The following is a 23,462-nucleotide window of genomic DNA, read 5'->3' on the forward strand; positions in this document are numbered from 1 at the left end:
TAGGCAAAGCCAGCAATTAACAGCATGCTGGCCCCCAAATTGTCTGACCCCACAGAAAACTGTGCTGCTTGATGGGGAAAAGTCTCTAGCTCCTACTTCAGAGTTGGATCTAACTTCTAACTGGGTCCTGCTTTGAGGGGCTGAGGGACCTGTGTTGTGGTTTAACCCAGCAGGCAGCTAAACACCACACAGCGGTTCGCTCACTCCCTTCCCTCAGTGGGATGGGGGAGAGAACTGCGGAAAAAAAAGTAACATTCGTGGGTTGAGATAAAGACAGTTTCATAGGACAGAAAAGGAAGGAAAAAAAAATAATAATGGTAAAAGAATATACAAAATAAGTGATGCACAGTGCAATTGCTCACCCCCCGCCGACCGATGCCCAGCCAGACCCCAAGCAGCGGTCACTACACCCTGGCCAACTCCCCCCCAGTTTCTGTACTGAGCATGACGTCCCATGGTATGGAATGTCCCTGTGGCCAGTTTGGGTCAGCTGTCCTGGCTGTGCCCCCTCCCAGCTTCGTGTGCACCTCCAGCCTGCTCAGTCGGTAGAGCATGGGAAGCTGAAGAGTCCTTGACTAGTGTAAGCCCTGCTCAGCAACAACTAAACCATCGGTGTGTTATCAACATTATTCTCATCCTAAATCCAAAACGCAGCACTGTACCAGCTACTAGGAAGAAAATTAACTCTATCCCAGCTGAAACCAGGACACCTGGCACCTGGAGAGTTCCCCTCCAACCTACATTTTTCTACAATTTCACATTTCTTTCTGTAATATATCTGCTTTATTGCAAGGAAGAACTGCAGCAACAGCCTCCGCAGCTGCTGTGTGCACGCGGTCCCACCAGGGATGTGCCCTGCGTTTGCAAGGCGGCAGGAGACGGGTAACGTGGGCAGACCTGGACAGTGCTGAGGATGTAGTTTGGGTGCCAAGAAAAATGGCAAGTGAGGAAGACGCACATTGTGGCAAGTAAAGCACCTTGACAGTCTTCTGCAAAGGACAAAGCATGACAGGGCTTTTAAGATATTCAAATACTGACCCCTTTTCTAGCTAATGAGAAGCTCTTTAACTTCCTACCGACTCACTTCTGATTATTTATTCATTATGTTTTTCTAATTCATACGAGCCCTAAGAATCAAGGCAGCAGGTAGAAAAAGGAGTCACGCTATCCCTTCAAAAACCCTTTACCTTAAAATCACACCTAGCCCTCCCTGTGAAAAGGAGCCTGCTCCCCTGTATCATTAAGCATTTGGCTAAGTATTTGCTAGATCAGAGCCAGGAACAATGCAGCTATAGAAACAATAAAAGGGAAAATTCACCTCTAGGGTAATTGTGCTGAAGCATTGCTCTTACTTACAGGAGACTCATCAAGCTCAGCAGATACCTGACTGATGCAGCTTTGGGACAGTCAAGGGAGCTGCTGCTGCCAGAGGAAAGTCGGGCTCCTCCCGCACAGGCCCTGCCCCCGGCCATACCTGCAGTCCTTCTCCAGCTCCTTTGACTCATCAGTGCAATAGAAGAATCTGCCTTTGAAGAGCTGCACAGCAATGACGGCAAAAATGAACATGAAGAGCATGTAAACTATGAGGATATTGAGGACGTTCTTCAAGGAATTCACCACGCAGTCAAAGACAGCCTGGGGATGGAGAACAAGGTTAAGGGCTTGAAAGAAAAGGGCGTCTAACATCTTGGCATCTAGCATCTAACTACGCTTGGGAGTAATTACCCAACCTACAACCCATGGATGGTTTCATGGACTTGCACACCAAGTGTTTGACCAAGTGTTTGACCAAGAGTCATGCTCCAGCTGTGAGAAATAACACCGGCTTCCTACAACTCCTGCTTTCTCGGTGAATTTGGCTGTGCCACTGAATCTTCTGGTGCTGCCTGTAAAATTTATAAAGACAATCGCAGCTCACCGAGATAAATACTAGTCCTAAGCAAATATTTCCATGGCCAATTATGAAATGAAAAACGTACTTGTGTTTAATTTATTACCAGTGGATATGTAAAAACTCATCAAATATGTTAATCGTTGACCGTTATTTGAACTCTTTGAATAAGGAAAATATACCAGATACAAAGCAACCAAATGCTTCAAATAATATTTTTGTAATGAACTATCAAAATCAAGTGTGACTAATCTAGTCAGAATATGTCACTTCTGAACTCCCTGCAAAGAACTTCTCAAATACATTTATTATTTGGTTATTAGTCACTGATTCATTGTTACAAGTAATTTGCAGTTTAATTTTAGTCTGAAAAGTTTGTCATAATAATAGAAATTGAGCAGTCTTACTGCCCAAGTGCGGGGTTTGTACAATACTGTTCCTGTTTCTCTGAATGGAATGGAATAATTCACAAAATTACACTCCTGATGCAACCCAGAAATTCTGAATTAAAACACTGGAAATATCTCTAATCACCCCATTAATCTTGTTGATTGTTGCGTACAAGACCACATCCAGGAAAAAAAAAAAAAAAAGAAATAATTTTGAAGACAAACCATATAAATATGACTTCTGTTTCACATAAAAATTTCTGAATACTTCTTTAGAAGTGGTAAAATTACTCTGTAAAATGGCTTGAAAATAAGGAAGACATTCAATAAAAAGCAAGCGTTCGGCATCCTGCTGTAGGATTGAGCTACAGTTGACTGTTTTATGACCTAAGAGCTGTACATCTCAAATTTCTAAACAAATAAAGACCATTTCCTACATTGTTCAATATTACTCTTCCTTATCTTTTAGTATGCATTTTTATGCATACTAAATTTAGTATATAATCAGAATTATTTAAGCATGAATTGTGGGTAAGGACAAAAGCAAACCTATATAACAGCTGACCCTGGTTTTTACATGCCACTATGTGAAAACAGGAATTGTCAGACATAGTTTCACCATTGCAAAAGCACCCATCGCTTTTTCCCCATCTCTCACAGAAAAGAGCCTGCAAGCAGTGATGTCACATGAAGGCATTCTACAATAGGTATTCAAGAGTTCCCAAAACTTAGAAATTATTAAATTTTGTAACTCCTTCCATTCTCTGCTTCCAGGGGCTGGCTGTATCTCAAAGCGTTCATGAAATGGTGTTGAGTAAGTAACCACGGGCCATTACGTTTATTTTGCTTTGTAACTTAGTATTCTACAGATGAAAGGGTACTGTTATAAAACCCTGCACTATATATTCTTTAACAGAAAAGATGAACAGATTGAAAGTCCTCATACAGCAATGACATTTCTCTTTAGACAGGCTGTGGAAAATCTTGCAATATTCATGTTAAGTTCTCTAGGGAAAGTCAAACACTCCAAAACCTATTTTCTCCTATATCATTTCTAAAAGCATCACAGTTATGAACTGTAATTTAATTTATTTACATTTTTTCTTTTCTTTTTTTAGAAGTTTGATTTTAATGTGGATTCATAATAATTCATAATATTGCACACAATGTTTGCAAAAGAAACAAGTGTTTGACATTTGCTAAACATCTGCACAGCTATTTTTATAAATCTGGCAAAGAGATTAATTGCAACAAAATAAAAGGAACAGAAATAACTTGGATTAAGTTTAGCCCATCAGCTTCCACTCAGATCAGTTACAAACCTCCAGAGAAGGAAAGATTTGTGGTTATTCTCTAACCTTTAGTTTTGGCAGCCGCTTAATGGTCTTCAGCGGTCTTAGGACCCGCAGAACTCGCAGTGACTTGATTGTGTTGATGTCCTTGCCTTTGGTTCCTCTGCAAGGGATAAAAGGCACAAGAACAACAGAGGGAATCGTTTGGTCCTCAGGTCGCTAGCTAGAATATCTATAGGTACCCAGTGTGGTTTTGGTTGTGGAATTGGGGTTTTTTTGTGGTTTGGGGTTTTTTTACAGGTTTTGGGTGCCATCCTCACCATGGATGCAGACAGTTCTAGTGAGGACTGCAGATGAACGCCCACTTGAGATGTGTTAATCACCGCAACGGGAGGAAGGCTGTGGGCAGGACATGGTCCTTGCAGCGTTCAGCCACACGTGCTCTCCAGCCTTCGCTCACTTCCCAGCTACTCACCGAGCATCACCCAGGAACTGGTGACCTTCCTGCCCCAACTCCCCACCCAGGCAACGGTCAAAGCCAGGGCAGCAGCACACCTCAGCTGCAGCCAGCAGGAGAGGAGGCTCCTTCAGCGGTCTTAGGACCCGCAGAACTCGCAGTGACTTGATTGTGTTGATGTCCTTGCCTTTGGTTCCTCTGCAAGGGATAAAAGGCACAAGAACAACAGAGGGAATCGTTTGGTCCTCAGGTCGCTAGCTAGAATATCTATAGGTACCCAGTGTGGTTTTGGTTGTGGAATTGGGGTTTTTTTGTGGTTTGGGGTTTTTTTACAGGTTTTGGGTGCCATCCTCACCATGGATGCAGACAGTTCTAGTGAGGACTGCAGATGAACGCCCACTTGAGATGTGTTAATCACCGCAACGGGAGGAAGGCTGTGGGCAGGACATGGTCCTTGCAGCGTTCAGCCACACGTGCTCTCCAGCCTTCGCTCACTTCCCAGCTACTCACCGAGCATCACCCAGGAACTGGTGACCTTCCTGCCCCAACTCCCCACCCAGGCAACGGTCAAAGCCAGGGCAGCAGCACACCTCAGCTGCAGCCAGCAGGAGAGGAGGCTCAGTACATTCATCCCAGCCCCAGGCAGGAAAAGTGAGAAAGTCACACTTGGCCCTCCTCCCTCCCAGGCACCTGGGTGAGACAGGAGGATGTTTCTCTGTGTGCTTCTTGCACTTCTCTGGCAGGGACGTTGTGTCTAGACAAGCAGACAGTGACCAGGGGGAACTGGAGCCTTCACGGTGAGGGACAGAGCTCTCCTGGGGACCAGAGCCGCTCCACGCCCGTACCCTCATCCTCGAATCCCTCTTGGAAGACATGCTACCAAACCCATGCGGGAACATGTAATATGACGGCATATTACATGCCTGGAACAGTGCTAGGGCAACTTCCCACTTACGCATGCAGGTGCTGTAAGTCACATTTTGTTTTTAGTTTTTGTTAAAACTGAGTGCAAGACTCGAGACCGTTCCTCTTGTTACCACTAGAGGTTTTTAGGGGAAGGACAGAGTTCCTTTCCTCGTGCACTTCCAAATAAATAAAAAAGACACAGTTACATCTTCTTCCAACCCAACAGCAAAACAATGACATTCCCCTTCATTTCATATGAAGTGAAAAATGGGATGAAAACCTTTAACAGAGTTTTATTCATGACTATAGGTTTAGGTCTGAGACTCTATTGAAGTAACACAGGTGTGAATGAATAACATGTTGAACAGATGCTGATATACCTATTCTAAGCTCTTCCAGTTTGCTAAACATTTCTCCAACAGGAAAGCAATAGAAATACAAGTAACCCGAGAGACTCACAAGAGGTATGTGCAGGTAGTGGACTGCAAAGCTTCCTTCACCCTGCTAGCAGCCAGCCCTATGCACTGTGCTAAGGGATAAGCGCCGAGAGTGGAGGAAACCACCCAGTTTCATGGCTGGCTGACCTTGCTCAGCCCTGGAAGGTGTCTTTTTGCAATCTATCCACTTCTAAAAGACTAATCATTCAGTACTAATACTGTACTACTCAATACTAACACTGGACTGGAATCTGCAACCTAGAAACACACATTCCTGTCTCATCTCTGGTGTCTTTCTCCAATTACCAGTCACTGCAGTTGTCCTGAAATGCAATAAGCAGTGATACACAAGGAATTTTTGGAGGGCCGTGGGTTGTATCCCAATGACTTATACGTTCAACACAAGTTGCCTTTGCACATGATTTAATAGAAATGGCGGAGAGGGGGAACAGGATGGAGATTTAACTATCCTCTCCCTATCTTGTCTTTCAGGGCTGCTTTAGGGCCATTAATCAGCCACAGATGGATCCTGACTGCTGGCACAGCTGTAAATCCAGGTGATTGAGCTAACACTCATGGAGTTACAGGACTGATTTAATACCACAAAATAACTATTATATATTTAAAAGAAATCATTTTTTATTCTCATTAGAGACCCTTTAATCTGGACGAGATGAAGCAGACACCGCCAGCATAGCTTTTACTAGCTTTCCCTTCAGGTTTTAGCATAACTGAAGATCTGGCCCATGTTTGGCTTTGCATACTTGCTTTCAAATCACCAACTCCTAGCAAGCAACGATCCTGCCACGGTCACTGCAGCTGTCTCCTTGTCACCATAGCCTCCAGATGAGCCAGCCAAACTGGAGCTCACCTGCTCCCCAGGCAGCTTTGTCTGCTCCTTAGCAATGCCCTGGCTGCAAAACAGTTTGTTCAGCCTCTTGAGGAGGACAGTCAGTGGCAGGAGAGAAGTAGAAGGGGAAATAGGTTACCAGGAAGGACATACCACCTGGCTTGGCCAGCCAGCCTGTGCCCATGGCTGATGGTCACCCAGCACATGCCCATCACCTTGGCTGCCCCTGCTGCTCCCTCCACTCTCTCCCCTCTGGAAGGCCAAATCAGTCACTCAGGTTGCTCCATGTTGGCCAGCCATTTCGGGTTTAACTAGATGAGGAAGCCAGGGCAGAGAGGGTGAAGAGGCAGGAGCTGAGGAAAGTAGAGGTGAGAGAATAGTGAAGGTGAGAGGGTTTAAGGGACATGTGGTTGGGGCAGTAGGAGAAAAAAAAGTGGTGGGATACCTTGGCCCAGAACTATATTCAATTCTCAATCATTTGTGGCCACATTTCTGGTTTGCAGATTAACACACACAGTCCAGCTTAGCAGCACAGCCACTGGCAGGTAGCAACTGAACTAATAAACCTCAGCAGTGCTCACCTGGGTTCAAGCAGAACCACAGAATATTTCTGGATGGTGTCTTCCAGTGCTCCTGATTCCAGGAGACCTAAGCACCTATTTACTACTGTGCCATGCATTTGCGCTAAATAACAACTGTACTAATAAGGCCTCCTGGAAGGGAAGTTCAAGACAAGAACAGAGACACTTCTCGGCTCTGAAGGAGCTAGCTCAGGTCTCACAGGGCTGGCTCCAAGCCTGAAGCAACAACCTCTGTGGGCTTAATATTTCTAGGAAGATTAAACAGACCTACTGGGTACTAACGAATAGTGGGGCAGAGAAAATCCTTCCTCCTGGGTCTATGAGAGAAGAAGCTGTTTTTCCCTCGCACGGGGAGGCGTGTGGATGACTGCACTGAGAGCTTGAAGGTGAAGGGCAGACAGCTCCAGTCCTACAGAATTCCTTCTGCCTTAACAGAGGACACTAAGAAGGGTTGATTTTTTTTTTTTTCCCCCTTTCAGGCACCTAAGCAAATAAAGAGCATGAGCCAATTAAATGTTAATGGGATTTGTGATCTAAGTCATACAGAGAATCCTGAAAAATCATACTTATTTCTTGTCACAGTATGGGTCATGCTATAGGAGAAAGCTTTTTCAATGGACTGGTACTCTGAACTAGAGTGATGCAAATTGCATTGTAATTAAATGGATCTTCTGCAACTATTTCAGCCTGTCAAATAAAAACTAAGGGCTTTTTTCAGTGTTTAAGAACCCCTCTGCCAATATTGTTTTTTACACCACTCTAATACAAAGCCACATGTCCCACAAAATAAAAAGTCCAGATGGAACTAGGATTCAGTCAAAAGGTGTACACAAGCACACATTTGACCAGAATATTTCTCACAACAAAAATAAGTAGTTATGGAAAGACAAGATGTTGGAGGACTGCAGAATAACAACTACAAAATTCAGAAGAGCTATAGAAGAGCAAGCAGAATAAAGACAGACAGCAAACAGAAGCCCAGTGACTTAAAAAAAAAAAAAAAAAAAGAACACCACGAAGAAAAAAATTGCATTAAGTCAATTCTGGTTGCATTAGGCCAATTCTGTTTTTTCTGGCGCAGTTTGCTGCTCATTTATTTAAAACATTAAAAATATTTTAAGAGAGCTTTGCATGGTCTTTTTTCCTTTAATAAATAAAAGATCCTTTAAAAAATTAATAGTTCTTTAAAAAGGAAGCTTCTTGTTTCTGTTGCTCCTGCCAGTAGCTCTGATTTCACATAACATGGGCCTCCTAGAGTCATGTTATCAAATATTCAGAGCAGGGTGGAGTCACCTCCTTCTGCAATTGCCTGAAATCCCCAAGGCAGAAAGTGAATTCCTCCACCGGAGAGTAAATAAGGTCACGCAACTCTGCCCAAGCACAATGCCACCCTCTTCCAGGGTCTAAATGATCTGGTTTCCTAAGAGAAGAAAGAAACAAGTACCCAATTTCCTGGACCACATCAAAGACCTTTCTTTGCATCTTTTTCATTGCATCTCTGGGATATCTGCTGCGGAGGAGCCCACCTGAACTCTTGCCCTGCTCAGAACTGTGGCATGAGACGATGCAGCTCTGCCTTCCCCTCCATCCCTGAAGTAAAGCTGCACTGTACCGCACCGACTTTTGCTACCTCCTTCTTTACAAATTGCCCCTGCCAACCTCTCGAAAAGTTCTCTGCACTCTGTTTTCATGTCAAAGACTTTCACTAATGTCAGAGGCTGACAGCCTGAATCCCAGCTGGGTCGCATTGCCCAGACTGCACAAAATTAGTCCTGAAGCTTCCAGCACTAATGCAGTTTAGAGGTGCAATCCTCTGAATGAGAATAAAACTGCTTCTTTAAACGTAGTTATTAAGAATTTCATGAATGGCAACTCACACATTAACCATGTACCCACTAAGTCATCCCCTCAAATCTTTTTGGTACAAATATATCTGCTCATCATGGTTTCTGACTCCCTGGTCAAGACTCTCTGGTCTACTTGGCTTTCTAGACTGCTTCTATCCTCTGCTTAAAGAAAGTTAGGATGAATGAGGACTGTTAAGGGAAAATACGTTTCACTGAGTAATGAGTAATAAAGGGACAAAGGAGTCAATGCAATGGGTGTAACATGGTTCGTTTCCACAGTGGCAAGTGTGTGTACACACGTTTGACAGGCATAACAGTGCAGCAAGAGACAGGAATAACGTATTACCCCATGAAACTCCTAGAGAGAGATTCCAGCAAGAAGAAGACAAAGAAAGAGCAGAGTCAATGACAAACAGAAACATAAGGCTATACAGTGCACCCCATGCACATACAGATATGTGCTGGCAGATAATCCCGTCCCGTCCCACACCCACAAACTCAATGTTCATAAAAATAAACAAGCAAGGAAGCAACGGATTGGCTATACAGCATATACCCACACATCCCCCCACGGTGCATCAGCCCTTTGACTGACAAGCAGACAGGGCAAATGTACCTTCATCCTCCTGACACTTTGGGAGGTAATAACCTTGATTGTTTGGCAAATGCTGCTTGCTTTTTCAAAGAGCAGTGTGAAATTCTGTGCATCTCAGCCACCCTTCTGTTGTTGAAAATGTAAAAATGCAATCTCTCTGCTGCTATTCATCAGCTATTTCTATTGAGCAAGTACATTTTATACCTGGGGCTGATAAATTTTGATGACAAAATTGCTAGCTTGCGTTAAAAGCTCCTCTATTTCTATTTCCTTAAAGACTAAAACATGTCTGCATGTTTGTGGCATGTTTATTTCTAGAAAAAGAAAGGAATTTGTCTTTGAAATACATTGCTAAATGGAAGACTATTTTATTATCATCACCATCAGTAGTATTAATGTTTTTAGCATCTCACTGGGGGCCTTGTTTTAAAAATTTGGGGTTTTTTGAACTGCAGTCAAGCACAGAATAGCTTCTAAAGAGCTACAGGCAGAAAATAGACTGATAGCTGGTTTGGGAGGCTGAGATGGACTTTATGAACCTTGCAGCAATGACTGATACCGTCTCATACGCCTAAACAAACATAGGCTGTTGCAATAATCCAGATGGAAGCATTTCAGGGAGCTCTGTTTTTCCTAGGTTTTCAGTGACATGTCTAGCCAGCAGTAAGTTGATTCATATCACCTTCACTGGACACCAATGAGGTCAAGAACATGCATGAATTAAAGCACGGCCATTGAGTGGCAATCATATATTCTTGCAAACAGAAACTGGTAACAGCCACATTAAATACATTTTTACAGTGACACTGAGGATAAGTGACAGGACTGTAGTGTTTTCTAGAAAAAGCCCACTAACAAAACTGAAGATTACCCAGTTGATTCTCCAAAACCTCGTTTTCAGGATTATCAAAACTCAGCAGGCTCGGTGTGCCTGTCTGGTTTAACCAAACAATGCAGTTGAGCTAAGGACATGACTCTCTACCCAATTTTCATCTGAGCAGTCTGAGACTTGTTAGTATTCATAACTGGACTGGCAGGAACAGAGAGCAAGTCATCTCCTACGAATGACTGGATTTCCTGCTTTCAGGTTAGACCAGAGATACTGCAAGTATTCTCTGAATTGGACGTCAACGCTGCCTGCCTGCTGAAACACGGACACGTAGGAGAGGTTACAGTCACAATAAAAATCATGGAAGAAATTAAAATTTTTCCAAGTCTCAGAAATAGGTTTGACTCGCTTTAATCTGGGAGACAGTAAATAGGCAGGCAGGTTTTATGCATTCGTTTTCTGTAAATCCCTGCTCAATACTTACTCAAAGAGCATGTAAAATAAAAGCAGCTTGGGGCATACTATTATGAAGCACAGTCAGGGGATGTACAAGTAATTTATTTAGAGGCTGATGAGGTGCTGTTAGGTATTCATGGCCCAATGCGAGCAATAGAAAACCTGAGCACAAAAAGACTCAGAAAGATTAAAAATTATTCATTTTAATCCATAACTTGTCCAAAAGAAAATCTTGTTCAAAGAGAAGATGTTTCAAAGGCAAACCCTGATGCTTGTTCTCACAGCACATGGAGTTGCTCTGAAGGGCTCACAAAATGCCCCTTCTCCCAGTCTGCCTTGAAAGTTTGAATTCTTAATGGAAAAGGGAAATTCTCAGTGAACCACAGACTTGGGTAACACTACTTTGCAAACTAATACTTGTGACCAATATTATTTTACTTTTATACCTCTCTTCAATTCAGAGGAGCTCCGTTAACCTGCTATACTTTTTTTTTTAGTAAGGTTTTGCTTAACTCAGTCTGACCACATCCAGTTCTGAAAGATGTTATGCTAATATATTTCATGTGCAGGGAAACCAAGCCACACACATGTCTAAACAAGCTTAAAAAGCAGCATGGTTTTGGATATCAAATTTTAGGTAAGCAAGACATTCACCAGACTAGACCAGCGATTCCATCTCAAGACAACCTGGCTTACAACAGAGCACTCGGCAACTCTGGAAAACAAATTTCTAATGAATAGGGACAAAGTCTTTAAAGAGGGGAGGGCAGCGTCCCTCTGAAAAACTTACATTGGACATGACTTGCTCTAAGATCTAAACAATTCTTTGGTGTAGGATTGGGCACAGAAAGCCCAGACCCCAATATCCCCAGGTGCCACTCCTCAACTGGCTCAAAAATCTTACCAACAATGTCAATCCCATCTCCTTCTGTCCATCCACTCCTTGGTCAAATTAGCTTAGACTTTTTTTATCCAGCATTTGCTATGAAGAATAGATCTAAAATACAAATCTCACAGCCTTAATGTGAAAGGAATTTTGACACCTCAGAAAATTAAAAACTCCTGAGAAATATTCCAGGCCAACCTTACCAGAAAGGTCCCAGTAACTTTTTGTGCTGCAAGGGACATGGCAGTATTTTTCATCAGCAGAGCACATAAGAGGAGCAACGGATATGGCTGGCTGCCTAAAAATTACTGTCAGTCTAAAATATACAAGACACGCTTCTGCAGTTCCTTGACAAAGGTGAATGCTTTTTCTCATTAGCAAGTAAAACACTGCTAATTTCTTCACCTTCTCTAATCATCATGTCAACAAACAGGTGAGTGGAGTTTGGGCATGGGCTGCTAAACGTTTACTGTAATTACTCAAGGCTAATTTAGCAGAAGATTAAACTGGCCAAGTCCTGTAGCCTGTTTCCAGGTCATGTCCTAGAATTTCTCAGGAAAACATTTGCAATACAATTATTCCGTGGCCCAGAACTACACGTGGAAAATTTATTTCCATCGTCCAACTCTGAGCTCCCCAAATTCTGAGGAACCTGCATTGCTCTTCCTCTGGTCTCTTCTGAGAAAAATGCTCAAATGAAAAACTAATCTTCATTTTTAAAAAGCAGTTCCTCTGTGTTTGTTGCTGAAAATCCTCAACGACATTAAAGAAGCACATGGAACATTATTTAATGTCATAAATAGAGAGCTGTGATTGAGGGAGCGAGCAATGAGCCTTAGAAATGAAACTCTCTGGAAATGCAAGTACCCTGAATGAGAGAAGAGGAGGAGAGAGAAATACCAAAGGTATATGAACCAGAAATATCCATGACACTAGAAATAATGTTTTGTAAAGAGTTCACTGAGTTATCAGCTGATTTCATTAACTATTTTTTCATAGTAAGAACAATTTTTAAAACAATTGCCTGAAGACACTGGACTGCCACAAACTGTTATAATGTGTCCTTGAAAAGAAGTTGGCCAAACAGTCACAAAAATCTTGGCTTAATCTTTGAATGAACAACGAATGGACTTACCCTAAAGCTGGGAAGATTTTCAAGAGATTCTACAACACAAATTTAGGGATTTTTTTTTTTTTTTTTCCTTTTCTCCGGCTATGAGATGATACTCATCAAAGGGCGGAAACTGAGCATTTCGCTGAGAAATGGATCCACAAAGACTACGCTTCAACTAGCTCTGTGCCAGGGTCCTGCCTCCTCTGCAACTTATTTCCTAGAAATTGAGATGTTAAGGAAAATGTACTTACGAGAAAGCAAATGCCACCAAGGCCCCACTGACCACAATGAAGTCCAAGATATTCCACAGGTCACGGAAGTAGGAGCCAGGGTGGAGTAACAGCCCCAAGTCAATCATCTTCAGAGGAAACACATGAAAAGAAAGAGTTTTAATAAAACAAGTACCAAATCAATGCTACCGAGGTAGAAAGGAATATTCTGGATCAAATGACCCTTCACAAACTCTTCTTCAGGGCTTCACAGCAGCAAGGCAACACCTAGATACTTAGTCAAGCTGCTCATGGCTAATAGGCACAGCGAGCTCTGTCAAAACGGAAGCTGAGGTCAATAAACCATAACCAAAAGCATGAGAGACAAGAATACTAACACAGGATTCTTTGCACAGACATGCATTAATTTATGGGAACAGCAGTCTGTGTGTGAAACATCCAAGTAGTTTAATTTTATTCTACCCTAATCCTCCCAGATTAGTAGGAATTAACAACTGGCATAGGATATGACACAATAAAACACAAAGAGAGGATGGGAAGACCCACAGCCAAATGCAACATTCAAGGATATACACCTGCTCCGGAGCACTTGCTGAAAGATGCTGCTCAACGTAGCATCCTGGCTTGCTTCTGCACGAGACTGAGTCTCTCCTTACAATGCTGCTAAAGATCTTCTACAGTTGAGTCTCAAAGTGCATGCTAGACATTTTATCTGTTTTTCTGAGAGCTCTACAACTGCCCACGTAAGGTTGCTTTCCTCACATAGCTTCAAATCCTTCTACTGAACAAACAAGGGAAAATCTGGTTTTTATTCTGCATTTCTTTTGCATCTTGCTCTGACAGTAAAAACTAGCTCCATCATTACCCCAAGAATAAATCCTGGCTTTATTAGAATTGTAGTTTCTGGAAAGTTACTGCCCGACAGTCTTAGCAAAATCTATCACCCTACTAAGTAAAGTAAAAAGATAAATCTTCAACTTTCTGAATCATGACAGGCCAAGAATCAGTTGCTATTAATATTCCTGATCAGCATCAAAGGAGAAGGGAAGAATCAGATGTGTCTCAGTAAGGTCTATCAGCTCCTGTGTCCTTAGTCACGCACAGACATTTCTGCATCAGGCACTCACATTTCTTACCCTCTTACACAACCACAGCCACTAACGATATCCTTGTTTTCCTCCATAAAATGTGGGATTAAAGAAACCGGGAGAGCCGCTACAGAAAGGCATTTGTTGTGCACTGGCTACTTCTGAGTGTTGATCCCGAGTTAAAGCTTTCCATCATCACCACCTCTCCAGGTGCCCCAGGGAGCTCTGTCGTGCTCCACCCTCTTTCTCCAGCTTCCCAGAAGTCGATGAGCGTAAATCTGAAAGAGGAGGTGAACCATTCTGCTCGGAAAAATTCTTACCTTGATCACCATCTCAAAGGTAAAGACACCCGTAAATATATAATCCAAGTATTTCAGAGCCTAAATGGGAAAGAAAAATGTGTATTAGGGGAGGCTATATGTGAAATAACCTGCGCATGAGCAAAGAATAAAAAGTCTATTCTAGCAACGGTCTGTTTGCTACGATGGGTGAATATCATCTGATGGGAGGCTTTCAAATAGTTTACGCACAAACTTGAATCATCCGATTTAAACAGCAACATATTTTCCAGCCCTTGCCAGACTGCAGCATGCATGCCCATGGGATGCTTCAGTGCACCTGCGTATATGGCAGGTTCAATAAGGCAAAATGGATATTTCAAATCAAAATATTTTAATATCCTTTCCTAAAGAGCTTATTGGCCAGCATATGTGTAGTAGCCTGGGTTTCTCTTCTGCTGTAGCTGATGATAGTATTATTAAAGACCTTGGGAGAGTAAGAGAGTGATAAAATCCTTTTTGTAAAACTGATTCCACAGTTATTAAGGATGAGGAAGAGAGATTGCTCGCAGCTACTTCAGCTCATTACTGATATAGGGATTTGTGGATCCTCCTCTGGAAAACGTTAATACTGACCAGATTCAGAAGCAGGAGGCCAGGCAATTCCTGCTCTGACCTGGTCTGCCGACTTGTGCTCTGAAATAATTCTTTTCCTTAATCTGTTTAAGGGGTGGATGAACACAGACTCCTCAGTACACTTCCTGGTAAATGCAATACCAGTCCATTCAAATATCTATAGAGCTCTAAAATTTTAACATAATTCTGTGGATGGGATGCACCTATTCACAGTCAGATTCATATGATTATACATAGCGAATGGGTATTAAGTCAATATAAATATCACATGATATCCACATACTGCCACTACCTACTTCGAAGAGTCCAAAATTAGGCAACTGCATCTTGCAATTTCTATACTTAATCTTCAGTTCTGTAGACTCTCAGTTGTCCATGTAACTGCAACCAGCTCTTTGCCAATGTCCTCATGTGAATGTGCTTGAAAACAGACACCCAGCTCTCTGCTTCGTGAACACTCCTGGGCTGCAGGCTCTCATGTAAAACCTGGCACACTCCTACTTCTGCTTGTAACAGCACCCATCTGTGAAGTCTCCGAGTTTGGTTTGACATCCACGGATAAGTAGATTTTCTACTAATTCTAGGAGATTGCTGCCATGCCCACCAAGATAAAAAGCAATATCAGGTTTTACTTCCTCAGGCTCTGCTCTAGCAGGAGCAGGGGATCTTAGGGCAATGTCAGCCCTGTGACTGGGGAAACCTTTCCCATTGCTGAATGGTAAGTCACACCAGCCAAACAACTAGTGATTTCCAAGTTCTCAAACTCAGATGTGGTTGAAGCAGCAGAAGAGGACAGGAATTGTGAGCATTTTGATAGTGGAACAAGCTAATTTGAGTATGTTATTAAAGAAAGCTCCAGTTTTGCACCTGCCACTGTAGTATGTTATCCTTTGGAGATGGGAATGGACATGCCATGTGCATAACTGCTGGGGGAAGCAGAACAACTTTATTCTGGCCATGTTGGTTGGTACTCACATCGTTCCTCGGTGACTCGGCTTGGACAGGGTCTTCCGCAGCCAGGGCAATGCTGCTGAGGGCTATAACTATGAGGATGACCATCTCGAAATAGCGCAGGTTGACGATGTAGTGGAAGAGACGCCGAATCCTGCAAACAACATAAGCACATAGGAGGCCTATTGCAAGTGCTGTGAGTCAAGTGCTGTGATATGAAAGACTGGCGGAAGGACAACGTTCATCAGGAATGTCACCTTTAGGATTCCTAATACATTAATGGTAAGAAAATAAAAACTAGGATCAACAGCTTTAAACTCCAGTTTGCAACAGATCTGCGGTGAGATTTAAAATAGGAAGTATAACACCTCTGCACTGCTCTCCACTCCCTCTGCAAAGCAATGCCATCTATCTATCCATCAAAAGGGCATTGAGAGCTTTCAAGTATTCGGACTCAATTCTACAAAAGGTGTTTATATACCCCCCCAATCCTTTTCACTTTGAACTCAGAAGCTAAAGTCCTGTGTGTTCAAAACAAGTTTTGAAATACTTTTAATATCAGCTAATCCCTTTAAAATTGAGATATAGGCTATGCACTGTGAGACTCTTAGCTGCAACTGGCTTCATAACTATGAGTATTACTTCTAGCAATCTCTCTCTTGCCAAGTACCTCTGTCTGCACTTTAGTCTAAGCTATGCTTTATAAGCTGCACAAATACTTTACAGTAATATATCTGATTTTTTTAACCGAATCTTTTTCTTCACAAATTGTGTCCAAGAAAAGTGACAAATGCTTCAATTTCTAAGCTGTGCAAAACTATTCACAAAATTCAGCTAATAACTCTATCTGACCACAATTCATAAATACTTAACTGCACAGAGAACTCTACATTTGCACCATATTTGTCAGCTGAATAAAGGACTTAGGTTCTGCCTGAGAATTAAATTATATCTGTAACTTGCCAACAACCTTGTTATCTGAGAATGTAATTCAGTTACTATATCACATTTTCTCTAAGCAAATACTTGAACAGTTAGAATTAAAATTTATTTTTCACATCCACTTATATATTCATTTTCTCTGGATTTCTAATGGATTCAGAATTAAAAGAGAGTTACAAATACGAAGGAAACAGATGAAGAAAAGAGCTTTTGTGAATCCCTTAACTCTGGTTATCAATCTGACAGAAGAGGATTATCATCTATGTGCTCTATGTACCCATAGAAGTGAAAGGCAACATTTTCAATAACATTTGTAACTGTAATTCATGCATCAAATTCAATTCATCAAAGAAATAACAAGTCCCTATTTTTAGATCTTCATCATTCACAACCAGCAGTGAGATGCGGGAGCATTTGTAAACTGCCAGTGGTGCTTGAGAAATCATTTTAAATGCACGTCTGTTTTAAGAGGGTGGGTGGCACTTGGAAAGTAATACATTTCATTTACGCTTCTCAGAACTGTTTTGCCTACTAGCAGCACCCGGGTCATGCATCCCCAGCAGGGCTTGGAAGGGAGACAGTTAGCAATAGATGTGGTGAAAACCTTCATACCCCAGGAAGCAGAAAGACCTCTCTTGAGAAGTTAGCACCAGCCAAAACACCTGAGGGGATCCAGCTGGGCCTGCATCTTGCCCAGAGGAAGAAAAACAAGTTTTTGACATTCCTAAAGTTTGGTCTTCATCTTGTTATTTCCCCTTGGCCCTGTGTTACAATACCTCTCTCCCAGTGAACTTTGTTTTTTCAATGGTCTTTTAGCACAGCTTTTGGGGGAGGGGGTGTGTGCGCACTGGAGAAAACTGCAAGACGACTGAAACAACATACCAAATCCTGGACTATGAGGCTCAGAAGGTCATAACTGTAGGATGAGGTGAGAGAAGACAGCATACATATGAAACAAAAAAGTCTTGCTGCTTCTCTGTCTGCCCAGTTCACTCCTCAGCTCAGACCCTTTTGGGCTTGGGACCATCTAGCTTCCCACTCTGCACTGCCGCCTTTAGCATTTTGCAGCTAACGCTCGTTTTTGGCGGTCACTCCACAACAAAAAGACTTGAGCTACCAGTTATTAGGGAAATACTGTTTCCTTACCCAACCAGACAGGGGCCAAGCTCCATAACTCAAATTTGCCCCAGAATGTATAATTACACTATCAATGAGTGCACCTCATCTAATGCTCTCCCCTCCCCTTAACTGCCTTTTACATGAATTCAAAGGACATGTTGCCTTATTTGAAATAGCACAATGCTATCACAGCGTTCTGAAAAGGGAAAACTTTCTGGGCTTTCGGCTCAGTTATACTAAAGTGTCGTGAGGTCTACCTGGCAGGTGGCTGGAGAAGGCAAAGGGGAAACGCAAGTGTCTCTCTTGTGGGTTTGAGGCAGAAGGGGCACGTATTAAGTCTACAGTTCATTTCCTTTGGAGATGAGATTATATTAGCAGTAGTTTGGGGTCATACTCCCTCTCTATCAGCTGGCATTGAGAGATAGTCTCTAACTTCTCCCACTGATGAATTCCTTCTGTGCTCACAGCTATATCACCTTGGATCATGCAGGGCTGTAGCCTGAACTACGTGGCTGGCACTTGCGTTGAAAAAAAGTATTCAGCCTGCCTACTGTCCAGGGGTGCCAGACCATGGCCTCCACCACAGATGCATTTCTGATGTCAAAGATGAGTACATGGAGCAGCCCGTTTTGTTCCACCGACTGCATGGGCAGCCAGGGTGTCACAGTCCTGAGTAGCAAGAGGTGTAGGAGCACTCATTCTTCTCTTTAACTGAGTTGCCAAAGGAAGTGCCTGAGGCCACCTTAGGTATCTGAGCATGCACAGTACAACCTCAAAGAACAACGCCTAGGATCTGCAACAAGTCTACCTGAGCCAGAGAGAACCGATCACACCTGCTTCTAGAAGATCTCTGGGTTGGCAGAAGTTTCAAATGCCCTCCGCTGCCCTAAGTTACTGCTTAAAATGACTCACAGGCCTTCATGCTACAATTATTACAACCCTGCAGCCCTTTGGAGCGACATATTCAGAATTTACAGGCTTTGAGTACAAAGATCCCCATGAGACGGAGATGCCTGAAGCAGAAGTGCTGTAATCCCAACAGACCCTACAAGCTGTATTCTCAGCCTTGGCAAATGAAAAATATTCACGTTTTCCCAGAAGTTCAAAGTTTTCAGTGGTGTGAGGGTACTAGTATGGAAAGAGCACGAATTCCAGCTGAGGAACCTGCAAGTATTTGCTGACACCGAAAACAGCCCCCAACCTGCTTCTCCTGATAATGTCTTCTCCCAGTGATAGTCCACGCTCCCACCCTTTAGTGATCTACGACTGAGCAAATAACTGCCCACCTGACCGTCAGCAGGGCAGTTAGGAAGGGTCTGCCTAAAGCATCATCTTTTCCCTATCCTGGCAATTTATTCCCCCAGGAAAGCCCAGCTGAAAGACAGCATCTGGTCCGCAGCCTACATAAGCTTTTATTTAATTTCTCAACGTTTGGCTGGCAGAGATGAAGATCAAGCTAATGTTATTGCTTTGAATACCCATGCTTAAAGTACCTGTAACCCATAAGTGTTATTGTAGAGTCAGAGGACTTACGGATTTGTAGGACTTAGGATAAACATGGAACTGTAAGGCAAGATTGGTTTAGGCCCATTTTTTGTCACGTCATCGACGTCTTTCTTCTCCTCTGTTTTACTTTCAAATTCAACGTTGTTCACTAAAATGTGAATTTAAGGAAACAGAAACGAGAGGGTTAAAAATGTATCTGCAGTCTTCACACAGCAGGCTGCCTGCAACAGCTGGATATGCAAACAATGCAGCTGGGATAGCAAACAGCCTTTGAATATGTTGATTAAATGTGGTGAACAATCATTTGATTATTATCACTGCTATTTACTACAGTATGATATACACTGCAATTATACTCCTTAACTGCTGCACTGATGAGCAATATATCAGAAATGGCCAGGAAATGAAGATGCCCAGTGCAGACAAACAAAGAAACCTTACACTTATTTAGACAAGAGCTGCCAAACTGAGGATGGAAATCCCATTCCAAATATCATAAATTTTTAGGGAGAGAGGATCAGCTAGGGATCCTTGGAAAGAAAAAAAGATAGTAGGTCTAACCAACCACACAATTCTGTATCTTCTCCCATAGATCAGTAGCACGACTGGCTTTGGAACGTGTAAAAGAGCAAATTCATAGATGAGCTTTAATAATTTTGGGACTAAGACTGTTGAACTTCCCAGCATTAGGAACAGAGACTTGGAAGGGACTTCTTGGACCCCCTAGCTCTGTGCCTGCATATTGAACCCCAGTTTTGGCAGAGCTCCCCATCTATAAACATGTCGAGCTCCATCTCACATCAGGTTTTTAACTTACATGATCCCCTTCTAGAACCTCACTCCCAAAGGTTAGAAATACGTTCTCTAATTTCCATCATAAGTTTACTTGCAGTGGGTTTATAAGATAATTTACTTAAGATAATTTCCAATATATGAACTAGAAAACATTTTATGCTGCAAATTCTCTTCTTAGACAGATATATACACTTGTCTATTAATTCACAGGACCTAGAGGACAAAAACCCCATCCACTTATAACTTGTTAGGTGCAGGTTTTTTATTACTTTTTATTTTATTTTGCAACAAAATGACATTTCATTGTGTGTGAGTGACATGTTCAATAAACTCCTTATTGTATCTCAAGCCAGATATACAGGAAATGGCCAGGAAAGAGAGAGGCTGATAAATTGTGATTGACAGGAACTCAGTATTGCAATATAGTAAAATTAGCATTTAAGAAAAAAGAAGAAAGAAAGGGAGAAAAAAAAAAAAAAGGCAAGTCTTGTGTGGCTGACAACACAGTGCAAACCCGTGTAGAGAAACTGCTAGCTCTTGGCTGTGCCTCTTGGAAAGCAGAGTCCTGACAGCCTGCAATCTAATGTGGACCTCTTAGATTTCACACTGCAATTCTCCTCGGCACCCCCAGCTCTCGAGACTTCTCTAGGCTGTGCCTACCCTGCCAGGGATGAGCCACAAGCTGGTCAGAACAGGCTGGTGGATGGGTGGCTGCAGAGCAGATCATGAGCACAGTGACCTTGGGACCATCTGCAAAACAGTGTCAATCTACGCTGATAGACCCAAGGCACAGAGCTCTGGAAAAGGACAAGCTAGGGTGGATCTGCTGAAACTGAGATGCAGAGGACTGCAAGAAACTCTAAAATCACACAGCCTGCAGGAACTCAAAGCAGCAGGGTCACATCATGGATGCTGTGATAGCTGCGTAGCCATGAAAGACCTGCTGTTCTACAGAGGGGTCAGCTAATAAGCCGAGAAGCATGAATTTGGTCTGTGGGCTTGAATGCAATGCCACTGCCTCCCCTGTCCTTTGCTGAGGGGTCTGTGGCCAGTCAGGGCCCTGGGACACCAGAGGAAACGTAGCACAGCACTGTTGGAGTAGGAGTTTGCATCATGGCAGCAGAGGAAGGTGATAAAGCAGAGGACTTACTCCTGTGCTCACAACAAGGTCTTGACTGGTTTGCTGCAGAAGTTGCTTATTTTGCTGCACAGCTCTCAGTTACTACGTTTTGCTGTTTTTCTTGCTCCTTCATCTTTCTCTCATGCAAAGATACATGGATGTGCTCTGGGTGAGCCATCTCCAGGGAACCTTACATGGTGTTTTCCAGAGCCACCAGGTGACCCAAGTGGTCCAGGAACCCATTTTGGGTTCCTGCAGGCTGCATGAGTTGTAGAGCCTATATCAACAAGAAGTTCTCCTGTCCACTAGCAAGGTGGCCAGGAAAGCCCCCATCACCCAGCGTGTGCTGCTAGCTCCTTGGAAAGTTAGGTCTTTTCTGGCAATATCATAGCAAAAAGCAGCAGGACAAAGGCACTCACTTGGTATGACAGTGGTTTCCCCCGGCGGGGCAGTGATAGTGACAGGGATGTTCACAGTGGTGGTTTTGTCCAGAGGTGGCTGAATCATCCGCGTCACGTTCTTCTGGTTGTCAGCATCTTCTGGCTGCTCCGGCACTTTCTGCAGATAGGTGCTGGGAAGGGTGTGCACAGGGACACTCACACTTCCACTAGCCTCAATCTCACACTGATTCTCCCTAAGGTAGAAAAGCAGATTTTATTAAATAAGATCCAAGAAGGATTCAGAGAACATATGTACCCTGATGCTGCACCTATTGCTAGGTTTCATAGACTGTTTTCTTTATGGAAGTCCTTTGCAGAAAGTCACAGACTGCAGGACAACGTACTGATAGCACAGTATGTGACCTTTTCCTCTGAGACCTTCTGAACCAACATCCAAGCACAGCATTAAGAGGAACTGTGCCACTGAACGTCACTTTATTCAATCTAATGAGACTTGGAACTGAGGTTCATGAGCAAGGACCACATGGCACTTGCATGTAACAGTGACATTAGCTTTCCAGCATCAGCTGGTTTCTGAATGAAGTCTGACATTCTGCTTCTTAATGTTCTCCTGAGGCCTTATTTAAATTTGGTGATTCTCTTTTCCAGTCCTAAACCACTCTGTAATGTCGCTGTAAGCGGCTAAATAGCTTCTGCATTCCTCTGCAGCAGTGGCTATATTTCAGTGAGGAGGCAAGTGAGCTTGTGCACATGATCAAACTAAACAGTATGCAAAGTGTTTTGAAATCCATCTGAAAGGAAGATAATATAGACAGGAAAATTATTATCTCAGTGCCACTCACAGCTCTCCATGGTGACATGAAATCTATTCTAAAAAATCCCAGTGAAATTTCTTTTCCATCAGACTAATAAAGCTGAAAAGGCAATCTATCCTTCTTTATTAACTACTCTAAATGCTTCACGAGTACTATTTGTCTCACTTGACTTACATAAGAATTAAACCAAATGGGGTACATCATTGTTCTTAATGGAAGAAGCCACGTGCTGTAACAACTGGTGATGCAGCTGACAGGCTCACCATAAAAAAAAGAAAATCAAAGGGCTATAAGTAAGAATGGATGCCATTTAAAAATATGTCCCTCAGAAACTTCCTTCAGAGGCTGTGAAATTCTCTGCTCCACGTTATGTCCTAGGTGGTCTGTTGGTATTTACATCAAGGATATTTCCTTCCTTAAACCTGAGCTATTCTATGGGCCATCATGGACAGAAATAATCTTTGGGAGCCTCTGTCATTACCGATTTAAGAAGAACGGAACTGCAGGTTATGGTGGTAGCTGGTGTGAGTGCATGGGGAGGGGAATCAGTAATTTCCTGAAACGTGTCTGGGGTCTCGTGCCCCCTGAGCTGTCCCAGGGATGAGCCCGGCCGCGCAGCACTCACTCACTTGGGCTGATGATTCCGGTGCTCCTTCTCGCCAGCCTCCCCCTCTTTCTCCCCGTTCTCCTTCTCCACCGAATCGTATGTCGACAGCGCCCTGTTCCTGAACCTGTGCCGTCTGTGAGGCTCTTCTCCATTCTCACCCTTGGACCCAGGCTCTCCTTCCCGGTTCCCAGACCTCGACCCTCCCCGATGTCGGGAACGCCGCTCACTCCTGGCTCCGTTGATTGTCCCATTGCCTTCCTTGCCTTGCCGTTCAGCAGAGTGCCGGTGAGTCCGATGTCTACGGTGCTCCTTCTCAGCACCTTCTTCCACTGACCCTCGGCGATGGTGCCTCTTTCCCCCTTCCTGACTCCTGTTGCGATCACTTTTCCCTTCCTTACTCCCCCCTTCCACCTCCTTGCTGCGGCTCCTGTGCTGCCTGTGCCG

At 43.1% G+C, this 23,462-nt stretch overlaps 1 protein-coding gene across 1 annotated transcript in view; it reads right to left on the minus strand.

The window, feature by feature from the left end:
- CACNA1B (calcium channel, voltage-dependent, N type, alpha 1B subunit) overlaps positions 1–23,462 on the minus strand; it is a 306,403-nt gene that overhangs the window by 55,468 nt on the left and 227,473 nt on the right. Inside the window, 8 exon segments of the mRNA XM_009326378.1 lie at positions 1,475–1,635; positions 3,639–3,735; positions 12,782–12,888; positions 14,169–14,228; positions 15,738–15,867; positions 19,308–19,428; positions 21,615–21,829; positions 23,041–23,456. Coding sequence (XP_009324653.1) covers positions 1,475–1,635; positions 3,639–3,735; positions 12,782–12,888; positions 14,169–14,228; positions 15,738–15,867; positions 19,308–19,428; positions 21,615–21,829; positions 23,041–23,456 — 1,307 coding nt within the window.

Source organism: Pygoscelis adeliae, unplaced genomic scaffold, assembly GCF_000699105.1.
Source record: "Pygoscelis adeliae isolate BGI_AS28 unplaced genomic scaffold, ASM69910v1 Scaffold436, whole genome shotgun sequence".
In the NCBI taxonomy this organism is placed as follows: domain Eukaryota; kingdom Metazoa; phylum Chordata; class Aves; order Sphenisciformes; family Spheniscidae; genus Pygoscelis; species Pygoscelis adeliae.